The sequence below is a fragment of the Limanda limanda genome, chromosome 14 (genome assembly GCF_963576545.1).
Source record: "Limanda limanda chromosome 14, fLimLim1.1, whole genome shotgun sequence".
NCBI classification, from domain to species: Eukaryota; Metazoa; Chordata; class Actinopteri; order Pleuronectiformes; family Pleuronectidae; genus Limanda; species Limanda limanda.
The window spans coordinates 21,313,275-21,333,297 of NC_083649.1; the positions used below are offsets into that span (position 1 = coordinate 21,313,275).

General features: G+C 40.9%; 1 protein-coding gene across 3 annotated transcripts; it reads right to left on the minus strand.

Annotated features, from left to right (window-relative positions):
* Positions 1–860: 860 nt before the first annotated feature.
* LOC133019096 (carbohydrate-responsive element-binding protein) lies at positions 861–19,748 on the minus strand. 3 transcript variants are annotated; one of them, XM_061085456.1, is made up of 17 exons: positions 19,306–19,748; positions 17,151–17,257; positions 16,890–16,972; positions 16,622–16,711; positions 15,506–15,547; positions 10,862–11,036; positions 9,336–9,416; positions 8,108–8,259; positions 7,423–8,014; positions 7,267–7,322; positions 5,598–5,940; positions 4,630–4,736; positions 4,379–4,501; positions 4,049–4,176; positions 2,582–2,705; positions 1,432–1,561; positions 861–1,337 (listed from the first exon to the last, which is right to left on the minus strand). In XM_061085456.1, exons 1-17 carry the CDS (start codon positions 19,692–19,694, stop codon positions 1,171–1,173), a joined length of 2,889 nt encoding a protein of 962 aa, XP_060941439.1. In that variant the 5' UTR covers positions 19,695–19,748; the 3' UTR covers positions 861–1,170. The 3 variants fall into 3 exon arrangements, with proteins under 3 accessions (XP_060941439.1, XP_060941438.1, XP_060941440.1); XM_061085455.1 differs by having other exon boundaries at positions 5,598–5,943; XM_061085457.1 differs by lacking the exon at positions 15,506–15,547 and having other exon boundaries at positions 5,598–5,943.
* Between the last annotated feature and the right edge of the window lie 275 nt (positions 19,749–20,023).

Consider the following 20,023-nt stretch of genomic DNA (forward strand, 5'->3'; position numbering starts at 1 on the left):
TATGACATATTCCATGTGAGTCTAATCACTTTTGGATATTGACTGTGTCCAAACCTCGTGTCCAAACTCACTTAACTCTCACAATATAGTCCACTAGATAGTGAGTATGGGTTAATGAATGAGTGGGTGATTTCGGACACAGCCCATGTTTACCAGCGCCAGAAAGAAAGGATATAGGCTCAACTCTGGGATACTGAATTTCACACAAGTCAGGGTCGTAGTTAAGAGCACCTTTCAGTATAACATAAAAAGTTTATGGGGTATAATTTTGCTAAGTTTTTGTTTGACTCTCTCTGAACCATGAGTCAGATGTAATGAGTCCTGATGGTCTGCAGACTCCACTTTAAGAGCCATCCATCAATTATTTATGCTATGGGGAGCGGCACCAAATCCCAGTCCAATTTCAGCAAGAGGCGGGTACACGCTGGACAGGTTGCCAGGTCATCATAGCCGACATATAAAAAGAGAAACCACCATTCACACTTGTGCTTATGGTCAATTTAGGGTCTGCAATTTACCTATACCCCAATCAAAATATATTTAGACTGTGGAAGGAAGCTGGAGTACCTGGAGCAAATCCACACAGAAAGACCCGGGAAAAACCGGGATTCAAAACAATAACCTACTAACTGTGAGGTGACAGTGCTAACCACTCTAAAAGCTACTGAACCCAATATTCTAAAATAGCTCCATTGATTTTCTCGATGCTTGCCCTGGTGTATGGTTCCAAATTCAACTTAAATTATTAGGAGTTGTAGTCAGACACATTACATAGAGGAAAGGTCAGAAGCTGAAGGCAGTAACACATGGCAAAGATAATCCAGATTAAACAATAATAGATAATAAATGCAGCCGTCAACTGATGTAAACAAACTTTATTTAGCAAAAATGTAAGTCATTCAACAGTCACAGTAACTGACGTCTCTTTCCACTGAACATCTGAACATCTTATGAACTTCTGCTTTGCCAATCATAACTACATTGAATCTCAGAAATAGTTTTAAACATATAACAAGTTTTTAAGCCTTTACCACATATACATTCTTTTTGCAGCTGGTGGGTTTTATTGGAATATGATTACAAACAGTCTCAGGGCTGAAAAGTGGGGTCGATTTTTTTGAACATTCCAGGCCCTGCTCTGGCTCCCGCTCTCCTGTGCAATGTGTTTTTTTAAGGGTCAAGGGGTACATCGTCCCAAGTGGGTGGCTGTAAGGAGTCATCCGGGGGAGCAGGGGGGTCACCGCGGGTGACAGCGAGGCTGGCCTGCTCTGGAAGGAGCCTGGGCTCTGTCAGGATGGCAGTGCTGGTGCTCAGGTGGCGGAGTGAATTCAGAACCACTAATTAGACATGACAAAGACAACTTTCAGATAATGAGAAAGGACAACACATGGAGCGATAGCAGTATTGGTTTTACATCAGCACTGGACTTACTGGGTCTGAGGGCAGGCAGGGAGCAGTGCTGGTCCAGCCAGGACAAAGTGGTTCTACAGTGGTCCCCCACGCTGGCAGTGGACACCATTGAATTATAGGACTCGAACAGCGGCTCGATGATGAATCCGAACTGATGCTGAGTTGAGAAAAGGCTCATCGAAAATGTGAATTCAAGAAAAGTGTTTAATAGTCTTTCAATCTAAATATAAAGCTTATTTCCTCCAAAAAAACAAAGCCAAATTGAGGATTTGAAGGAAACTGTTCGGCCTTGGCAGGGGTATAGCTATTCTGATTGATATTATAGTTTTGTATTGATATAAATATGGTTTTGGTTTTGGTCTTTTCATGTGATCTAAAATAAGAAACTGGTAAATGTTGCTTATCTTGAATCTGATAGAAAGCATCCTCTTGGAAAACCTTTGTATTTAGATAAGGACACTTTGAAAGCAAATCAAGATAAAAGAACAATCTCTAAAGGAACCATCAGGAAATATCTCAATATTCATGGAGAGGAAACCCCCTCGAGGTGTTTTTTTGTGCAACACACAAACATGATAAAATCATTATCTAGTCTTCTAATCTTGCCTTCAAGATAAGAGCAGCGGTAATGGATTAGGTGATCATTAAGGGAAGAGTTATGTATTACATTTACATAATATTTTTTTTATGCAACACACACACTTTTGATTTATCTCCCTGACAAGGCCTGGAATAATCATGTGCTTTGTCTGAATTAAAACTTCACTGAAATAATAAAAAATAAGCTTAGATATTTACCACTCAGTATGTCCTGGACCAAAGGCTTAATTTCAGAGGATATTTCCATGGCCAGACTTTAATTTATAAACACTATCTTTCTCACTATCTGTCCATATTGGCACAATACTAACTGTAATAAGCTCATTTGGATTCTGGGATAAAGGTTTTAGGGAACAAGACGTAATTTGAAATTCATCCAAAAGTCTGCAGAAGCCAAATGATGCTGCAGCCAACTACAGTACTGAACCATGAGACGCTCACGCAGGAACAGAAGGGTACATTTAGTACACAGCGCTTAATTATAATGCGAAATTAGTTTTATGCAGATTAGGTGAGTTTTTAAAGTCGTGTCTGTTTTAATTAACTTGCAGATTTACATTCACAGGGATACGATCCAGAACTTCCAGTTTTGCAGAGTCTGCATCCGGACGTACTCTCTGAACTTCTGCCTCATGTGGTCAAAGCGCTGCCGCGTGATGGGCACGCCGGTGGCCGGTAGCTGCATCTGACACGCACTGTACGGAGGGCACACAATGAGTCAACAGCCCCCCCACCACAACAGACAGACACTGTTCAGCATGCATTTAAACATCTTGTCTGTAACACCTCAATACTTAACTGAGTTCTGTCTTTACAAACTGCCATTAAAAAGATAAGGTTACTCCCAAGTCCCAACTATAAGACTTTGTGCATACTATGATTGATAAAATAAAGGACTCCTGAATTTCACTATCACTTTCTTCAGGCGTTTAAATTGCATCCGCTGATCATCAATTTATAACACAGGAATATAAATCAATGATTCTATATACGACAGAGTAATAGGGCCACTTGTGGAGAAACATTTATCAGAGTTTTTTTAATTAAAAACTGTAATTTTGCAAGAATAAAGTCGTTACTTCAAACTATGTGTCACATTAGATAGAGAATATCATAAGAGGGCGGCTGTGGCTGAGGGGTAGAGTGGTCGTCCTCCAACCTGAAGGTCGGCGGTTCGATCCCCAGTCTGAACCATCTGCATGCCGAAGTGTCCTTGGGCAAGATGCGGAACCCTCAATAGCCCCCCCATAGAATAACAAAGTGCTGCAAGTAGATGCACTGTATGAATGTGTGTGTGAATGGGTGAATGTGAAACTGTACTGTAAAGCGCTTTGAGTGGTCTTCATCAGACTAGAAAAGCGCTATATAAATACAAATCCATTTACCATTTACCATTTTAAACAGAGGAATGTGGAGCATCCTGTTGAGTTGTATGGTGTAGGTTTCACATATAACGAAATAGTTTATGTCAAATCAGCGTCACATTATCATAAGCATCAGGTCTTTGAAAATAATGTGTAAGAAACTGAGTCTATTCTGCAAAAGGAACCAGGAGGAAATGCCTCTTTTGTGGAAGAGGAGATGTTTGGTAATGTTCACAATGAGTTTTGTGCGAGTACTCCCTGTAGCTTGCTTCCAAAAATGTTTTTTACTTTATTCTTAGACAACTTCCTTCTCGATTAAGACTTTATTTTCATAATATTATTACTTTATTCTCCTGATATTACTGATTATTCTCGAAACATCCAAATTATTTTTACTTATTTGGCCCTAAAACCTGTTCTATTAAACACAACTTCATCAAAATATTTATTTTTAGAGATTGTATAGTGTTCATCATAACTGCAGATTATCCAACAATCCTCATGGAAATACGTACGTACACTCAGTCATATTGATGCACGCACGCACGCAGACACGCACGCACGCACACACACACACACACACACACACACACACACACACACACACACACACACACACACACACACACACAGTGAGAGAGAAAGTAGAAGTCAGGCCAAGCTAAAGGTCTCACTTGATGTCAGAGTTGAGGAGCTGGATTTCCTCTCGGAGTTTCTGAGCCTGCTCCTGCAGCTGAGTTCTCTCCTGCTGCATCTTAGTGATGTACTCGCCCGTCTTCTGCAGTGTGGTGGCATTACTGATCTGTGACGGCATACAGAGGAGCACCACAGTTAGTCACAAATATTAAATAGTCCTGTGGTTACATTCTTAATAATAATGTTTGTGGTCATCTGCATTTATTCAAGTTTTCCTGTGAAACTCAGTATCCGCTTCATGCCATCTGACCTCCACCTATCAGCACATCCACACGTTATCTAAGCAGCGGCAAATCTTTTTCCAGTACCTTTATGCTTGGCTGAGAGCTGAGTGTTGTCACAAGGTTATGTAAAGTGTCAAATCCCGTTTTGATGTTGAAACGCCTCTTCTGCTCTGCTGAGATGTGAGTTACCCTCCTGGTCTCGGTATGCTGCAGACAACAAAATCTTAGAAATGTGCACTGAGTTTCTATTTACTCTTCGCTTCTCACATGTTTAACATTCAACAGGGAAATCAGTTCAATGCCTTCAGCAGACTGAATGAGACAGTATGTATTACCTTACTTGACTCTCTCTTTACATGGACTGACTGCGGGGACTCTGGGTTGGAGACTATCTCTAAATGGTTTGGTGTTGATGTTCTCCCAGGATGTTCTGAAAAATTAACTAAAACAAACATTTAATTAAAATATTTTGACTTCTACAACTACATCGTATACAAAAATCTCTGCGTGGTACTGCTATGCACCTTAAAATCTCAAAAGGATAATAATCTGATTTATATTACATATCATCATCCTTTCAGTTTATACTATGATTGTGGATGCTCTGACTTCTACAGTAATCTTTATTCAACATTACTTTTTTGCTAGTTATCCACTCATAATTGATGAGAACATAGAGGAACATACATAAATGTGTTTAAAATGTTAACATTGTAACCATTATCTGTATATAAAGATGGACGACGCGTCTCCACTTTCCGTCCACTATCCTGAAATTAAGATGAATTATCTTGGATATCCCGCCTTCAGAGTCTATACGGTAGTGATCACAGGATGGAGCCACAGTATCAAGGTCCTGCTGATACATGCAATCCACTAACCGTGAGTCAGTCTCAGCCCTCAATCTCGACGTTTCACCCTGTATCTATAGCATCAGATAACTATTAAAACCAAACATAATGGACATATGTTAAATGACAGATACCGTCTTTGATTTGATTTTTTAGTTTGGTTATGTCCCATACACTAACATGGAGGAGGCAGGGTCTATGACTCATACTGCAGCCAGCCACCAGGGGGTAATTGAGCTGTGGGACAGTCATGTCATCCATCTTTATATACAGTCTATGGTATAGTGGTAATTATCCAAAACAAAAAAAGCAGTTTATTTTTTATAAACCACTAGTCAGAACAATTTTTATCATCTATTTATCTTTGACGAGCTGAATTTTTATTTCTTGACAAGATGTGAATCCTGAGTGCATTTAGAAAATAAAATGTTTCAGAGCTCTGAGGGCCTCACCAGATAGGCTGCTCCTGTCTGTGCTGTAGATCTGGACAGGAGACAGTTTCTCATTCTTGGGAATGAGGATAGTGGGGCCGGTATGTGCAGAGCCGTGGGCGAGCAGGGTAGACACTCCCAGGCCCTTGGAGGGGCTGGGTTGAGGACTGCTGTGACCCAGGCTGGCGGAGGCGTGGGCGAGCAGGGTAGACACCCCCAGGCCCCTGGAGGTGCTGGGTTGAGGACTGCTGTGACCCATGGTGGCGCTCTGGCCGTGCATAGGCGTCAACACGTACATCCCCGCAGGCCAGCCGGCTCCATGCGGCAGCTGCGAAGCAGCTCCACCGTGTGCGCTGCTGCTCGACTGCTGAACAACACAAAACCTCTACTTAGAATGATTTCCTACACAAACACCACTTAGAGGAATACAATCAAGCATTTAGGCTTTTAGTTTATACATTTTAAGTTTCTCTAACTTGGAAAATCATTAAGTTTCATGGTAATGTTTAATAGAACTCTTCAGAAACGGTTCAATTTTACATTGATACACGTCTCCATTTATGTTGGACACTGTCTTTTCTCATGAATGTTTTATTTTATTTAATCTATATGCTTTTTTTTATTATAAATAAATATTGCAGTTTTGTCAGTCCCCACATTGTAGATATACTACAGATCATTTACACAATAGAAGAAGACCCGCCTATAACATAAAATAAGCTTGACATAAAGCCAGAAGTGTTCCCATGTCTCTTTTGCACCCCATTACTGATTCTACCCAACATGTGTTTATATGACGAAATCGTAATCATTGTATTACTCCGTTCTTTTGCCATTGATTTCTAGGATTTTTCAAGTTTTCTAATATAAGTTTTGCAGCCGTAGTGCGACCAACTTTTAAAACACAGATTTAGCTATTCCTTGTATTAGGTATCATTGATCTGTCTGTGAATTCCGTGTCTGTTTTTTTTTATGTAAGATTTAAATTTTAGCCAAATCAGAGCATAGCGTATCCTAACAAACCCCTTTTTTGTTTAGATATCCTTTCCATGAGGTCCTCGCTGCTTTATGGGTAAAATATTGACAATTTCTAAATAATTAACTCTATATTATTTTTTTCCTCATTTTATTCAAACCTAACATGTAGGCCTCCAGAAAGTTCTAAATCCGTTTTATACCTCTGATAAAAAAAAACTCAATTAAACTTTATTTTACAGCTGTGGTGTCTAAGAACCCAGACAGATAAAATGTGTCATTGTCTGTTTCCTTAAACTTCATTATGATGTCAACATCAATGTTTTTGAGGAATTCTCTTAAACTTCTGAAAAGTCAGAAAGTGAAAAAGCTGAAGTTAAAATTAAGTCAAATTGTTTAAGATGACCCACAGATCCTAAGCCAAACATTAATAATACAGAGTAATTATAAAATACTGCAGTGTAGCTTCAAACTTATTATTTAGATATGAGAGTGGTATTGTAATTTATATTCTTCTTCCTTTTCTTCTTCTTCTTGTTCTTCATTTTGTTCTTCTTGTTCTTCATCTTCTTCTTTTTCTTCTTTTTTATTTATTCTATTATTATTATACAGCATTTACCAATATGTCCAACTAATCCCTCGGGTTGTTCAATTATTTGACGCGGACGTACTGTTCCCAGCTACTTACTGTATCAACACAATGTGACAGTCTTACCTTTGAGCTGGGTGATGATGACCTCTGACCTTTGGCTGTCACCAGCAATGGTTGCCCTGAAAACCCAATACCAATACTCACAAAATAGTTTTTTCCACCATTGTTTCTAACTAATAACTGATGTTAATGACAGAATGGTGGAGAGCGTTGACTCACGTTCCCGGGTGCCGGAGAGCAGTTGAGCCAGGCAGCTAGGGGGTTTGGGAGCAATGAAGTGGGACCCAGACGGAGCGACAGAGGGACCAACTGTCCTCGCTCCCCCCGTCTTTTTCTTGTGCTTCCCCCTGACCCCAGTGACGGCTACCTGCTTCGGGACTGAGAAGTAGTGGGCTGGGGTGACAGAGGGCAGCATCGCCTGGAGCGGGTCAGACATGTTGGCAGGGTAACCGAGAGAGTGGCAGGGAGTCTGTGCGTATGTGAAGCCGTGACCCTGCTGCACAGAGCCCTGGGCCCCCATGGTAGAGGCGGTGTGGGTGATGACACTGGAGGTCACACTGGTCGTCGGGTAGTTGCCAAACTTGTGGGATGGTTGGTGCAAAAAAGGAATACTTGCAGTGGCCGGCTGCTGGATGCAGGTGTTGAAGGCGAGAGCAGCAGGTGCATTGGGGTACAGCTGGTGTCCATATGACATGGCTTGTGATCCCATGCTGGACGCGTGGTATTCACTGAAGTCCTGGCCTGGCCTTGTCTGTTCTGGCTGCGTATTGGATGAGGACAGCTGAGGCAAATTGTCAGAAGACAGATTGGGCTGGAAGAGACAAGATTCAGTCTTTACTGTGTGTGAAATATTTGCACAGCAAGATGTCTCAAGAGCAGGTGAAGTTGTTAACAGCAACCGTACCTGGGCGAGCTGGCTGTCCAAAAGCAGCTGAGGATCTGTGACTACAGGGGGGGGAACCGGAGCGAACGCTGTGCTGGATGAGCTCTGGAAATAACCGCAGTCAGCAAAACTAGTGTGCTCCATGGCCTGGTCGGTGCAGTTCAAAAAGATATCTGAGGAAAACACACACAATGTCAATAACATATTCTGAAAACTTTGAGCCAACACTTCGAGGCAACACAATAAATGATTCCATCAATCATTAAATGTTAAAGGTAATGTTTTCTATTTGTTTGTCTGTTTGTTAATTTGTCTGCAGAATTACACAAAAACTACTCAACCACTTTCCATGTAGTTTTTTGGAGGGGCATGACCCAAGGGAGGACTCCTTGAATGTCGGTGAGGATCTGGCTCGGGGGCGGATACAGATAAAAATGTTCACTTTGGATTTCCAAAATTTGGGGAAATTACTAACACACACTGTATTACAACAGTGGGTGGCTGGAACTATCGGTGTCTTACAAAGATTGACGAGTAGCCAGAGGGCTGTTGGATTGTTTCACTGACAGTAACACAACAACCACAGCAAACATGCCTCTGAGCAAGGACCTAAACCCCAGCCTGCCTCCTCCATCCTGTATGAAGCTCCCCTGCCGACTTTGTCTTGCTGCAGGCACGCTGTTAGGTCTCCAGAGGTGAGCAGCCCGAGGCTACGTAAAAAACATTTCCTGCCTCTCACCCTCTGGAGGACATATAAACAAGTATTAACTTAAAAGGATTCAGGAGTCAGCCAGTAGAGAATCAATTATCTGGCACTAAAATAAAACTTAACTCTGGCGGTTGCTGATTTTATTAAGTGTTTACTTTACCAAGACCTTTACATAACCCTGCAATTACTCATTTTGGGTGATAGTGATTCTCTCTTATACGAAAGGATGACAGACATGCAGAAAATACACTGTAAAAGTCCACTGACCGCCTGCTGAGCTGTTCTTCTTTTTATACTTTAATAACTTTCACACAATTAAAGACAAGCTCTTAAAACAGAGGTCAGCATCATCATTTTTGCTGCAATGTGCCTCATTTTCTATTATCTATTAAAAAATAAGAAATTCTCACGTATATCAAACTATGATTAAATGCTTAACTACGCAGGACAAAGATGAGCAACTCAAACACGATGGATGAGATACCACTGGAAGACACACAGACAGACAGTCAGAGAGACAGTCAGACAGACACAGACTACCTGACATATCCATGAATTCATCCAGGTCATGCTGCAGTGGACTCAGCCCTGGCTGGATGATATCAGCATTGCTGGTGTAGTCTGAAGAGGAAGGACAACGAGATAGAAAAAAATGTGTTTGAGTGCATCTGTCGATGTGTCACTAATTTGCTTTCTTCCAGAGAGGACGATGAAAAGATCATGATCGATCTCCAAAATCTTCCTTTGAATCCACAGTGACAAGAAAAAGTCTGTGAAGCCTCCCTCACTCTAGTCGGGGGTTAAGGGCAGAGGATGTCGCACCTTGTTAAACCCTATGAGGCAAATTGTGATTTGTGAATATAGCCTATAAGGCTAGAAATTTGATTGATTGATTGATTTAGAATAACCTGTTTTCCTACATTAACTGGTCGTTGTGACGTAGCCTGCATTCAACTTTCACTGGGCTGGTGAAATATTAGGTGAACTCTATGATTTATTAACTGGTGGAATGTTTTCTGTAGCTGCCGATCAGACCTGAACAATGTCAATTTACTCCCAGAGACATGCTTCAGCTCAGCTTCAGCTGTTCAGGGTAAACTCTTGAGGTACTGCCGTAGCATCTCTATTGGGTTATGGTCTGGGCCCTGACTGGGCCACTTCAATGGGATGACTTTTCTGTTTAACATCAGTGTTCAGGGTTATTTCCCTGCTGTATCACCACCATCCACTGGTCATCAGCTGGTGAACAGTCTCCCTGACATGAAGATAAGTGAATAGGATACACAGATACATTTACACATCAGCACCTCAGTCATGGTGTTCCCTTCACTGTACTTCATGTTGGGATAACTGAAGTGAATGAAGGTCTGCTCAAACTAAGGCCAGATAATCTAATTTATTCAATTCATTAAAAAAGAGCAAAAATAAAAGGTTGCTGTGTTGCTTATTTGTAATTTGGTGAATATTTGCTCAGCTGGGCACAGTGACTTCAAGCGGTAAGGTATTATTATGTGGTTTAGTTGAAATTGATGATGATAAAATTACATTGTTTACTATTGGACACCCCAAAGCGATTCCCCTGTGTCCTAATGCTAGACTCCACTACACTGTCCTGGCTTTGATCTTACATTGAATGAACAGTTATGTGTATGCGTGTGAAAAGAAAACATATATATATATAAATAAATAAATAAATATATAGAAAACTCCTTTAACTCCTTTAAATACGCAGCAATCACATTTATCACTAAGATGTTTCAGGGCGCTATGATAGTGATTTGATCAGATTTGATTGGGGAAAACTCCGCTGCCAGCATGAGAATCAATCACAGAACTGTATTCAAAAATACTAAATCCAGAATTGATGTCTGCAGTATATGTTTGACTAAATGCAAGTCCTTTGAAAGGAATACTTTTTAGGAGCTTTAAAACATTAAGTACGACCAAAAATGTCTCATCTCATCATATTACATTATATATCACATACATACAGTATATGTGGAGCTGATCTATCCGTGACACTATATGTGAGACTGGGGGCAGAGTCACAGTGTGTGCCTACTTACTGTCCTGCTGGTCGCTGGTCCAGGAGCCCGGCTTTTGCGTCATGGTGAACAGGGTGTCGGCGATGTCGGACAGAAGGCAGTCGAGGTCAAACATGTGGGCCTCCACTGGAGCTGCCTCAGGCTCCTGGTGCATCTGACTGTTCCATTTCTCCAGCTTGGACTGGCACATCTGACCCTGCAGCACATCAGCCCAAGGAGAACAACACTTCCATCAGTCAATGCCTGATCCATCCATTGGAGGGCGCCCTGCACATGGGGCTGCAATGGCCTGAATGCAGATTAGTGCATTGATGGCCTTTAGCTCCAACTTAATACATCCAGCACTAAAAGTAAAAACTAAAATGTAATAATACACACTGAATGGATCCAGTTACCAAAATACAAATATCAAAGCAACAAGCATTCCAGTTGAATCCACTTACTAAATTACACATATTGGATCTGTATATCCATGATCCATCCAGCCAACCAGCGATTAAGTCCAAGAGCCGGTTCTCCTCTTTAAACCCAGTTAACGAAACTCACAGAGAAAGAAGCTCTTGAATCAGGCTTTTCCCTCTGTTTTGGAAATTTGAGGCTACATTTATAGGGAAGCCCACTCTGAGCCGGAAACAGTTTTGATTACGTCAAAAAAAAAAGAAGTATTTATTCATCCCTCGATTTGTTTTCTTTGCGGGAGAATATAAGTGAAAACCAGCCGAAATGAGGTAAGATTGCCGTGTGCATATATGCATGTTTGTGTGTGTCTCTGCATGTAAATACAGCGCATGATGAAAAAGCACTTTTGACATATTGTTCAAAAACACTAGCACCTCACAGATTCTCATTATGTTGCCTTTGTCAATTTCATTATTTTGATGTCTCACCGTTTCAATAAGACCAGCAGGCTTTTGTCCCTGACCTAATTTTGGCGGCACTTTCACGTTCACGTGCGGCGACCGGGAAGACTTGAAGCCCCTCACAAAACAAATTGCTGTTGCCTTGGTGAAGAAAAATGATAAAACCATAATGCTCATGCACATGAGCAACTCCAAATTTCTCACTTCCGATTGGGATTATTTACAATTTTTGAGGGCTTTCCTACAACTGGGTGGAACAGTGCATTAAATGTGTGACATGAGATCAACAAATATTCTGAGATAATATGATATTGACATTAAAATATGTAGGCAGATATGAGATTTTGATGCCAAAACACACTTTAGTGTCAATCCGTTCCGCATTCTCAAATTCGGTCCATGGCCCACTGCCAAGGGTCCAAGAAAAGTTTCCAGACATGGCAAAAATATAATTTTATGTGTTATTAATATCTTTTTCTGAGACATTTATGTTGTGTTGTCCTTTCACATAACTAACTAAAAACAAAAAAAAGAATAGGCTATTTCAAATTATTCCAAGGGACATACATGAACAATTGAGAACATCTGCTCTAGATAGCTGTTATGCAGTAATCTGCTCCAGACAGCAAATGTCTTCAGCTTCAAGATCCAGAAAATATGAGGAAGTGGATAGAGTAGGTTGCTTTCAACACAAACACAACAATATAAAACACATACACAAACAGTGTTACATAAAACACAAATACACAGATACTAAGGATCACTCAACCTCTCCCAAAGACTTCCCCTCAGATGTAAGAAAAATGAAGGACAATTAAAGATATCTGAGAATGAACTAAAACATGTGAAATAGCCTTCCAGGTTCAAAGTGATTCATATATAAAACAACTTTGGTCAGCTGTATAAACGAGTAAAAATTGTTTACACAGAATAGGTCTCCATCTTGGAAAAGAGGTGTAACTGTAATTTCCATATGGAAATGAACAAGTAGACAGCGACAAATTTAATATATCTGCAAGGGGATCAATTATTATGAGCAGCAACTTTTGCTTCCAAACCATTAGGACAAGCACAACTACTTTCCTTTAACTAACATAGTGTATATTATGGGACATTGTTTGTCCAAATAAACATAAACCATTAGAAGATGTTGAGCTTGAGGAATCAGAATTGAAATGGGGGGGAAACAAAGTTAGGCATCAGAAATAATCTTGTGGTTAATTTGTATCTGTTTTATATTATTTGATTAGGATTATTGAGAATACATTGCAGTTGTTTCCGTAACTGTCTGGGGTTATAAAAATCCTGCAAAAAAAATTACTCTATAGTATTTGGATTTTGCATTCTTTGTTCTGGTCTTACATGCATTCCTCAATCAGAAGGATCTTTAGACTAGAGATGTTTGTTCTGTGTGTTTGAAGAGGCTAAGATGTGAACTGAAACAGGGTAAATGTCAACCATTGACGCTTATACTCTTACAGTGCATAACAGTGGCATTTTTATCATTTACTTCACTAAATTAGAAAGAGAGACATTCTGTACAATTTACATTCTACTGTCTCAGTCTAATATTTTTCAGAGGAATAGTGGAATTTTAAGTTTTCCCTTCATAACAGAGTGATCAGGTACAACAATCTGACTGAATTCTCCCTTCAGGTCTCCAGTCGACTAGAGATGAGGACAGATGATCTGATCTGGCTGCTTCATTGATTCTCTATATAAGGTTTATGGCAACAACACATTAGTGGGAGTCAACAAGCCAGTTACTGTTGATGCCACCCAAAACAATCACTTCATCATTCCTCTTAAACGAATCAATAGTTTGTATCATATCATTCTGGAGGAGAGGGAGGCCTTTAAATATTACCCATATCGTTGTTATCACACAGAATAATGCAAATAAAATGAACTGGGTCTATCACATAGAAATCCGATCTGCAGCCATCCCATCTCCTCCCGGCGCCCTGTCAGCACCACGCAGAACATTACAGTCATTATAAAGTGTAACTGAGGCTCTGAGGGAATCATTTTTTAAAGCGATGTTCTTACGTTTAAGATGCGCATGTTTCTGAATCAAAAAAGTAAAAGCAAAAGGTCAGAAAAGTAAAGTGGGTCGTGAGAGACACCTACCAAATACATAATCCATTACAACTACACAAACGGACAGGACTAACAGGGATAAAATGACCAAAAGTTAACTTTAAAAACAAGGCCAACCAATTGACCCTTAACCCCACAGGCCAAATCCACTCTGAGCTGTGTCTCCCTCAATGTAGAGAATGAAAATAAAGGCACATTTAGGGGACTGATCTTTATGAGAAATCCGGTGCAGCTTGATGTAATTTAAGGGGACTGGTGGAGGAATGTGCACTATTGAGTGACATTCTAGTTCAGTCTGGTTCACTGTGGTGTACTGACCAGTCGACCGACCAACCTACGTCGGTATCTATAGAGGCGTAGCCTGGCTACAAATCAATAGTGATACCCCATCACTATCAAAGTACAAACTTCTGATTGGTTGTACAGTCCACTCCCCATGTTTAAGCACACTGGTCCTGCTACGGCCTTTATTTATAACCTGGTTCAGGAGCCTGGGAGGACTTTGTTTCCCTCTTAAAATGATTGACTGAGTTTTGATATTAGGACCGACAGTGAAGTAGCAGTCTATAATAGTCTGTAAAAGATGTGATCACCAAAGGCATTTGAAATGCAACGCGCAGTTTGAGATGATAAAGCTATTGGCCCTGCGTAAATCAAAATGTAAAAGATTTTATGAGAACAACACACTAACTTTATTTATCCAATTCAATTTCAAATGAGGCTTTGAGAGCCACAAACTGTTATAAAGTATATGACATAAACAAGCATTACAGTATACTGATAGTGCAGGTGTTGTTTTTACAGCCACTGTAAATGATCTCTTCAGTCAAACGTGAGATAACACTTCGGGAACACGGAGCATAAAAGCAGCTCCATGAATCTTTGACCTGTCAGATATGTGCTGACATGTGTCTTTTCATGCGCTGCAAAGTGCATAAACAATTTGATCTGCAGACACACAGACACTCACACCACTGCAGTGCTCTTAACTGTGACCTCAGTTCAAATGTGAGCATCCAGTGGCACAGAGAAAGTATTGGTGAAAGGTGAAAGAGTAGTAATAGTGGGATGTGGGCTGTGATTTCCGAGGGCCCGTCTCAGGCTCTGTGAGTATACCATCATGAATGAAGTGTTCCCCACAGTCCATCCCTTCTCTTTGCATTTCTCTATTTTGCCTTTTGCTCTTTTGTTTGTTTTTCGCCTCCGTGACGTCACACACGGGCCCACCGCTGAACTAGGTCAGATTTGATGACATTAAATTCTGTAGTTATTTCACCTGAATACAGATGAAGCCTAAGGGTCTGTGAGAGGTATCGTCGCTGCAGGAAATCAATATGCGTCAGTGGCCTACAAATGTTGGACCAAGTCTTTTTGTATGTTTTTGTTTCTATTTAGTTGTTTATTTTCCTCTCTACTTAATCAGGGGAGGCTAATAGCTGTTTGTAGAACCTTAATGATCATAAACACATCGAACAATGCCAGCAGGTCACCAGCTTGCACACGCACACACACACACACACACACACACACACACACACACACACACACACACACACACACACACACACACACACACACACACACACACACACACACACACACACACACACACACACACACACACACACACACACACACACACACACACTCACACAGGAGGCTGGGCCAATTAGCCAATTTCAGCCAGACTGGTTTGTTGCCATACCTCTTGCAGCATTGTTAGAATATCACCCTTCTTTTTCTCAAGCTGCAAAGAAAAAGCAAGAGAAACTGTTTAATTGATAAGAAAACTCACAAAGCCAAAAGCCGTGGTAGCAGACATGCTAATAACACAGTGCAACTGGGACTGATGATGGCCGGAATTTGGTCACAAACTACAGTACAAAAAAATTCTAATTCGTTTAATGATGGTGTTGGAAATGTCAAAGTCATTTGGAGTTCATTCTGTTGGAAACATGTTTGCGCCTAATAGGTGCGACATTTCACAGCAATCAATCCAAAGTGACCGTGGCACAGAGAGCTCAACGCAATGCAGCTTCAGAAAACAGAGGTAAATAAACACAACGCATAAATTTGACAACACATGCTACAAATAGAAAGCGCACAGCAAAACAAGTGTTTACAGGGGACGCTAAAACGGGATGAAAATAACCTGGACCCACTTGTTGCCATTATTTGAGACTCCAGAACTAACTGATGTTGGCTTTACCTCAGTGCTCAAAAATGTGAATTGTGTGAAAAATTTGATAAACGCTTTTTATATATTTTTTCTGATAGATGCTGTTAACGTAGCATTAGCACTGTTCATAATGTAAGCCTGCCAAGTCCAGTATTCGTATGAAATACACTTGATCGAGAAACGGACTACCTTCATGTTAGGTAGCTGTAAAGACAATACATGTTGATCTAAAAAAGACATTAGGTTAGCCTGTTTCTTAATTAATTCAGCGTTAGGGTTTTTTCTATACGTGTAGTGTCTCTTTGCATGTGTGTCCTTACGTTGTAATGCATTGAGCTCTTAGGGCCACCATACAAGAGTTGTGAGACATTACACCACAAATACCAATCATTATTGTATATTACCTGGGAACCAAGATTGTCTTTGCGGTTGTTTTGCTAATCCATCTAGTTAATTTGGAAATACTTGAAAGGGTAAGTGAAACTTTTGATATTTTACAGGACAAATCCATCCCTACAGTCAGAGGACTTCATCCTTTATATATATATAGATACAAAATATTAAAATGTCAATGCAATCCACTGAGCTGTGAGCATACAGCTCAAAATAAACAGGTGTGTTAAAAAAAAAGAGTTCTCTCACCCTCTTCTTATAGTAAATCCTCCACTTATGATACTCCCTGATCACCACCTCAATCCTTCTCTTCCAGTAGCTGCCCTCCAACACAATCGTCTGTTGATGTGAAGCAGAAATACAAAAATCACACGTGTCCACGGTCATTCGCTTATAATATAAACATCAGCAATATACATTTGAAATAATTTGCATTCATAATTTTATCAAAAAGGACCCAGCTTATACTTCACCAAACAAGACTGATTAAAGAATTCCTTAAACACAGTGGACTCACTTGAGGCTTTCGATGGGCATCGCCCTCAGATCCCTCCAGAGGGGTGACGAAGCCACACACTGAGCTCTTCTTCCTCTCCCAGTCTAAAAATACATTGTAACAAAATCAACAGGATTGTAGCTGTTGAACAGAAATTTAGATTTACTAAGAAAAAAGGTGATTCCTTAGTTTGTGGTTTTTTTTATTAATTATTCAAATTTCTGTTGCTTTTTGTGTAACGTCATTGTCCATCATGAACAAGGTGCAGAGTGGCGGGCTCACACTGAATGTACCAGCCTCTCCAGATGGCATTGTTAATACGAATTTTATCCCTCCACAGCAGCCGCAGACCCTTAAAAGACTTCCACTTTGGAGAGACGATCTTGCCACTGCAACAATGGAAAAGAAGACTTTGAAGAATACATTGTTTGTGGAAAATATAATTTTCTCCTCATGATTTGTGGCACAGACAAGTGACAAAATACTCTTTGACTATGTTGACTAATAGTGTCCAATCAGCTTGTTCACCAGTGCACTGCAGACGTCTTGCACTTTTTTCCAGTGTCCCTCATCCCGCTGAGTGCTCAGAGGAGGCCTCATAATGTGAGGTGCTTGGGAAGTTGCTAGGAAGCCAGAGGGAGTCATTTTCAACATGCATTTAATGGAGAAACATCGCTGTCAGGATGAGAACTTATTAACACCTGTCCAGTTGAAGACAAATAACTGCACTTTACCTGTTCCACATTATAGGTCATTACAGTCCTTAAGGGGAACGTGGTCTGATTTAACTGTAAAACATCATTCTTCAGGCATTATTGTGCAACTGTCATGAATCTACTGACACAAAGTGTTTTGTAAGAAATATATCTGCTCTGGGTCCGTCGTTTGTAACTGTAACTGAAAGATGCTTTTAAAGAGAAAGAGCAGGAGCCTTCTTTGCAAGTGTGCTCCAGATATTCGGTCTCAAAACAACAGCTTTAAATCTGGGCTATTATGTCAACCACCATTTTTAAATGAAAAATACAACCTGGCATTTTTCATCTCTCCATTTACAGGGTTTATATGTAATAATGTGAAATAAGCACAGTGTTAAGTCAAGGCAAAAGGCTAACTAAAATAAATGTAAGACATCATAGAATCTTCTCTGCTTTCCCTCAGTGACACTGTAGTCTGCCCGGTGTTGCCAACTAGTATCAAAGTCCAGTTTTCACTGCAGATTTTCCAAGCTGTTGCACAAGAGGCTGCAAAAACATCTCTTTTCCAACACATCTGCTCAATGGTCTGAAACTTAACATTTTACTTCACAGTTTTAAAATGCAAGTGCAGAAAAAAGAAATCCTGGTATAGTTTTAGGTGGAGCTCTCTCTGTCTGTGGCTCTTGAAAACACATCCAGAGATTAGATCACAACACAGGGAAAGATCATATTCTAGTCAATAATGGCCTGCTGGCTTATTTTTCTAAATAAGTTGCTTCAAACAAATAACAGTGGTCATGTGGTCAATCTTTTGTGAAAACATGGTCACTCCTTCCGCAGCTTGAAAATGAATGTCCCTGTTAACAAGGTGCTGCTATGAAGGTGCTTGGAGCGCAGGAAACAAACAAAAAGTCTAACTGTCATCTCACTCTTGTTCATGGTGACCACTACTGTCGGTAAGTCAAATTCTGCAGAATTTTAGAAAATATTAAAAAGAGGGTCAGCTCAGTTTTCATTAAGGGACTCATAAATTGCTATTTTTTTATATTATTTTTAAGAAATCTGAAGAGGTGAGTAATAATTGTCCCCTTTTCTCTTGTTCAGGATAACCACCACTGTATCCCAAGTTTCAGAAGATTTCACTGCAGACATTTTTTGAAAATTTAAGGGAAATAAACTCAATTTACATTATGGTATTCATAAATTGCTCAAAATTAAATATCATTAAAAACATCCTTTTTAAAATGTCCTTAAAAGGTGACTAAGAACCTCAACCCCTGTCTGCATGTCAAGTTTCAAATAATTGTACTGTAGAAATTTAAAGAAAACTTGAGGGAAAATACCATAAATTTTCATTAAGGAATTCCTAACTTGACATCACCATAAACAAGAGTGAGGTGAAAATGCCTATTTGACATTTTTTGTTAATTATCTATATAATAGTCCATTTCATTATACATGTTAATTCGTAGAAAGTCAAATCGTTTTTACTTTTTTATCAAACGTCCACAATAAGTGACATTAAACCTTGTTTTTCGTCCTTTTGCCAGCACCTGGATCGTAACACCTGGAACAGACGCGCAACCGAAGGCCCACATGACCGCGGCTTTACGAGGACACCTGCACACATTCACCAAAGAAACTAAAAGTAATGGCTGCAGTTTCAGATGAAGAAGCAGCTAAAAAACTGAGCTCATGCACAGTTTCCCCGTGGTTCTAGAGACGACGGGCAGGGGACCCACCTGTATGCCAGGGACATGCACTCGAACAGGCGGGTCAGCGTGGGGTCGATGCTCAGGCTGCCGGAGCTCAGGGGCCCGTAGCGGTACGTCTGGCACCACGTCCGGTTCACCGTGTCGAAGTCGTACCGCAGCGACTCGCCGCTCTCCCTCCGCCGCCGCTCGGAGTCGCTGTGCGGCGTCGACACCATGAAGTGTCCGCTGTGGATGACCTGGACGCGGTTGGAGGAGCGATTGGAGGAGAAGGTGGAGGAGAAGGTGGAGGATCGGTTGGAGGAGAAGGTGGAGGAGCAGGTGGAGGGCCCCGCTTCGGCCGCCTGAGCCGGGGCCCCCTCCGGCCCCTGGTCCAACTCCCATGAGTGCTGGAGCTGGCTCTGCCCTTTACCCGCCATGGTGCGTCGTTCTCTCAGCGTGGACTTCTTCTCCTGCAGACTGTGAACTTTCTCCTCAAATGACTCCCCCCCACCCCTCCTCCTCCTGCTGCTCCCCCCGCCCCCCCCGGATTTCCCATGATGTTCCAGTGTCCCTGCTCACATCTGTCAGCTGAGACACATCTGTCCACCTCAGCAGCTGCACACCTCTGAGCACTACTGTTATAACAGCGGAGCGTTATGTCAACTTCCTGAAGGTGCTAATCATTAATAGACCAATGCTGATGAAGTAATTTCAAAATATAATATTGATAGATTTACACTCTAATAGAGGGTAATTTCAGTATGGG

Excerpts from the sequence above, each read along its gene's own strand:
- LOC133019096 (XM_061085455.1), bottom strand. The coding sequence starts at position 19,694 with ATGGCGGGTAAAGGGCAGAGCCAGCTCCAGCACTCATGGGAGTTGGAC. Across the intron at positions 4,502-4,629 it reads TAAAGAGAGAGTCAAGTAAG|CATACCGAGACCAGGAGGGT; the intron begins GTAATACATACT and ends TGTTGTCTGCAG. Across the intron at positions 2,706-4,048 it reads CTCCTCAACTCTGACATCAA|TGCGTGTCAGATGCAGCTAC; the intron begins GTGAGACCTTTA and ends CCCTCCGTACAG.